Source organism: Streptopelia decaocto, assembly GCF_964273445.1.
Source record: "Streptopelia decaocto genome assembly, chromosome: 9".
In the NCBI taxonomy this organism is placed as follows: Eukaryota; Metazoa; Chordata; class Aves; order Columbiformes; family Columbidae; genus Streptopelia; species Streptopelia decaocto.
This window is the reverse complement of record NC_138664.1, coordinates 16,223,096-16,225,934: the sequence shown is the minus strand read 5'-3', so window position 1 is coordinate 16,225,934 and position 2,839 is coordinate 16,223,096. Positions and strand designations below refer to the sequence as shown.

General features: G+C 59.0%; 1 protein-coding gene across 1 annotated transcript; it reads right to left on the bottom strand.

The window, feature by feature from the left end:
- Positions 1-1,164: 1,164 nt before the first annotated feature.
- On the bottom strand, positions 1,165-2,454 carry GCNT3 (glucosaminyl (N-acetyl) transferase 3, mucin type; the record flags this gene model as incomplete). The annotated part of the gene is made up of 1 exon (XM_082061045.1): positions 1,165-2,454. The coding sequence occupies one exon, from the start codon at positions 2,452-2,454 to the stop codon at positions 1,165-1,167; it is 1,290 nt and encodes a 429-aa protein (XP_081917171.1).
- Between the last annotated feature and the right edge of the window lie 385 nt (positions 2,455-2,839).

The window sequence follows — 2,839 nt, the reverse complement described above, 5'->3', positions numbered from 1 at the left end:
AGAGTATTTACTGACAAAAAAATTACTTGAAGCCTTTTTTGGTGGTACAAAGACAACTGAATTAATCTGTCAGCATTATAGGTAGTGAAAACTGTTGGATCTATAATAGCTGGCTTTAATGTAAGAAGGTGGGAAAAATACATGAGGGTGAAATACAAGAGTTCACAAATCATTCTTTTGGCTTCTAGAAACTTAAGAAAATAAAACTGTTGGATGATTGTTTTGTTCTTCTAAAAGGCCAGGTACAGTACTGGATGTGGCAATTATATTACCAAGAGCACTCCACACAGGTGTAGGGAAAGAGGAAGATGTTAGAAAAATGTAGGTTTGCACACCATTAACTACAGAAGCCTCCCTCTCCCTGTGTTACAGAAGGAGATGTGGGGTGTAGAGGGGGTTCTTGGTTTAATGGCTCTGCTTAGGAGCACAACCCATTCTCCTCAGAGATAAGATACAGAACACCAAAGACCATCTATTTTAGTATATTTTATTTTGTTGAAGATTTTTTTTTTTTGGCTAGTGGTTATTGACAGAAATTAAAGTTATGTGAAAGCAGCAGTCAGATGTTAAGCTAGGCGGTGCAGCAGGTGCCAGGAGTGGGTGGCCTGCCAGGTGCTTTGTCCAAAAGCCAATTTATTATAGTTTCAGCTCTGCTTGTACCAGAACGTAGAGTCACCATGGACCATAACCTGGCCCTGCCCGTCCACAACAAGAAGTCCTGGGGTCACTTTTGCGAACAGACTGTGTTAGGAGAATGGAAAGACACTACCTCCCCTTCAGACGGTCTGTGAGAAAGCTGCGTGGGGGCCGGGCGGAAGATCGCGCCCCGCGCCGTGTCGGAGGAGAAGCCCGCGGGTCGGAGGGCAGGAGGCAGGGCAGAGAGGGCCGAGCCTTCCCGCCCCGGCGGCCGCTCCGCTCCCCGCGGGCCGCGCAGCCGTTCTGACCGTTAGTTACCTCGCGCGCCCGGCGGCTCTGCGCGCGCGCGGCTGCCTCTCCTCAGGAGAGCGCAGATCCACCCGGCCGCGCGCATCTCGCCTCACGACTCAGGGCTCCAGCCCCTCACGACACGGGGCTCCAGCCGCTCCCACAGTCCCCCAGGCGCCGCCGGCGGGACTCCGCCTACGGAAGGAGGCAGGTGCTGGCGAGGGTCTCTGCGGCTTCCCCTCAGAGTCCCCGGCCGTAGAGGGCCCTGTGTCGCAGGTACTCCTCGAGGCACTGGATGGCGGCATCGTCCACGAGGGGGTCGAACTTGTTGGCCAAGAGATGGTGCTGCTGGAGCATCCAGGGCACGTCGCCCGCCCCGTAGATGCAGACGGCGCGCCGGTGCTGGCCGGTGCAGGGCGGGTAGGGCGCACCCTTGCTGGTGTCGCCCTCCATGTACTGCCACTTGACCAGGCGGGGCAGAGCGTTCATGTCCGAGAGCTGGAACTTGTCACTCTGCGGCATGGCGCCTGGCACACCGGGCATGCGGTTGAGGGTGGCCCAGACATGCTCGTCAGGGCTGTAGGTGTCCTTGGCCCACTCGAGGAACTGTTGCACTGTGGGGTTCTCGAAAACGTGCTGCACAAAGGCCCGCGTGACCACAATGTATGCGCTGCCCGTGAACATGGGAGAGTTGTGGGGTGGTGGCGGTTTCTCTGTGGTTGTCCGGGAGATGAACTTTCCCACTTTGTGGTGGTACCGCCAGCGCTGCTGCTTGGCAGCTGAGGGCTTCTCAGACTCCATGCTGTTCTGCCCCTGCAGCACTTTCAGGGCACGGACGATCTCGGCGTTGGTCTTGATGGGGAAATCGGTGCCACAGGTGTTGAGGAAGTATTGCCACGGCACAGGGCTCTGCAGCAGGTCCTGCATGCAGTTGAGGTCAGCCTGCAGCCGGGACCAGGAGGCATAGACCACATTTTCCAGGCGGCTAGCCACAAAGACATTGGGGAAGCAGGCTGCGATGGCCCGCACGGCCTCCTGGAACGCGGCCGGGGACTTGCTGTCAATGTGAACGCAGTAGACGTTCTGGGGAGCGTAGAGGGACCGCAAGAGCCGCTCAAACATCTCTATTTTGTCGTGGATGACCATGGAGTAGGCGATGGGAAAGTCTGCCTCCTCCTGGCTCAGCGGGAACTCGATGAACCGTCGGGTCTCCTTGAACTTGCTGCAGTCTTTTGTCATATTGAGGTACTCGCCGGGCGTCAGGGAAACCCTTTTGTTTGCAGCCTCCAGGTTGCTGAGCCGGGCCTCCTGGATGGCTTTCTCATCCCCGCGGACGATCCCCGAGCAGTTGATCCTCCTGCTGGGGGAGAGCTCCAGCGCCTGGTAGAGCCGCTGGCGGCAGCGGGGGCGGGCGTCGGGGCAGGGCCGGGCGATGCCGCGCAGCGCTACGGCGGCGGCCAGCAGCAGAGACCCCAGCAGAGCCGCGCAGCGCCGCCGCGCCGGTAGGGGCTTCCGCTCGCATAGCCGCATGCCCCGCGGCGGCGGGCACTGCCGGCGGCTTCGTGCGCCGCTCCGCCACGTGCAGCCCGCCCGCCCCGCCGCCCGGGAGCCGAGCGCTGCCCGACCCCCCGCCCGCGGCTGCTTGGCCGCTTTGCCGCTTTGCTTCGGCCGGGCGGCTCTCGTCTGCGGGGTGGACTCTGAGGGCGCGGGAGCCGGTGCTGTGCGATCTGAGTGCCGGCTTCCTGGGGAGTGATGAAATAGTGGCAGGGCGATCTCAGCGTAACCGCAGGTGCATAACAGGTGTATTAATGGAAATCTCCTCCCTCCTCGTGGCGTAGCTGAGTTTGGTTTTGTCACGCTGGGGGTGGTTGTATATCTTGTATGTTTGTTTAAGATATTTTGTCTTTCTTCTGTC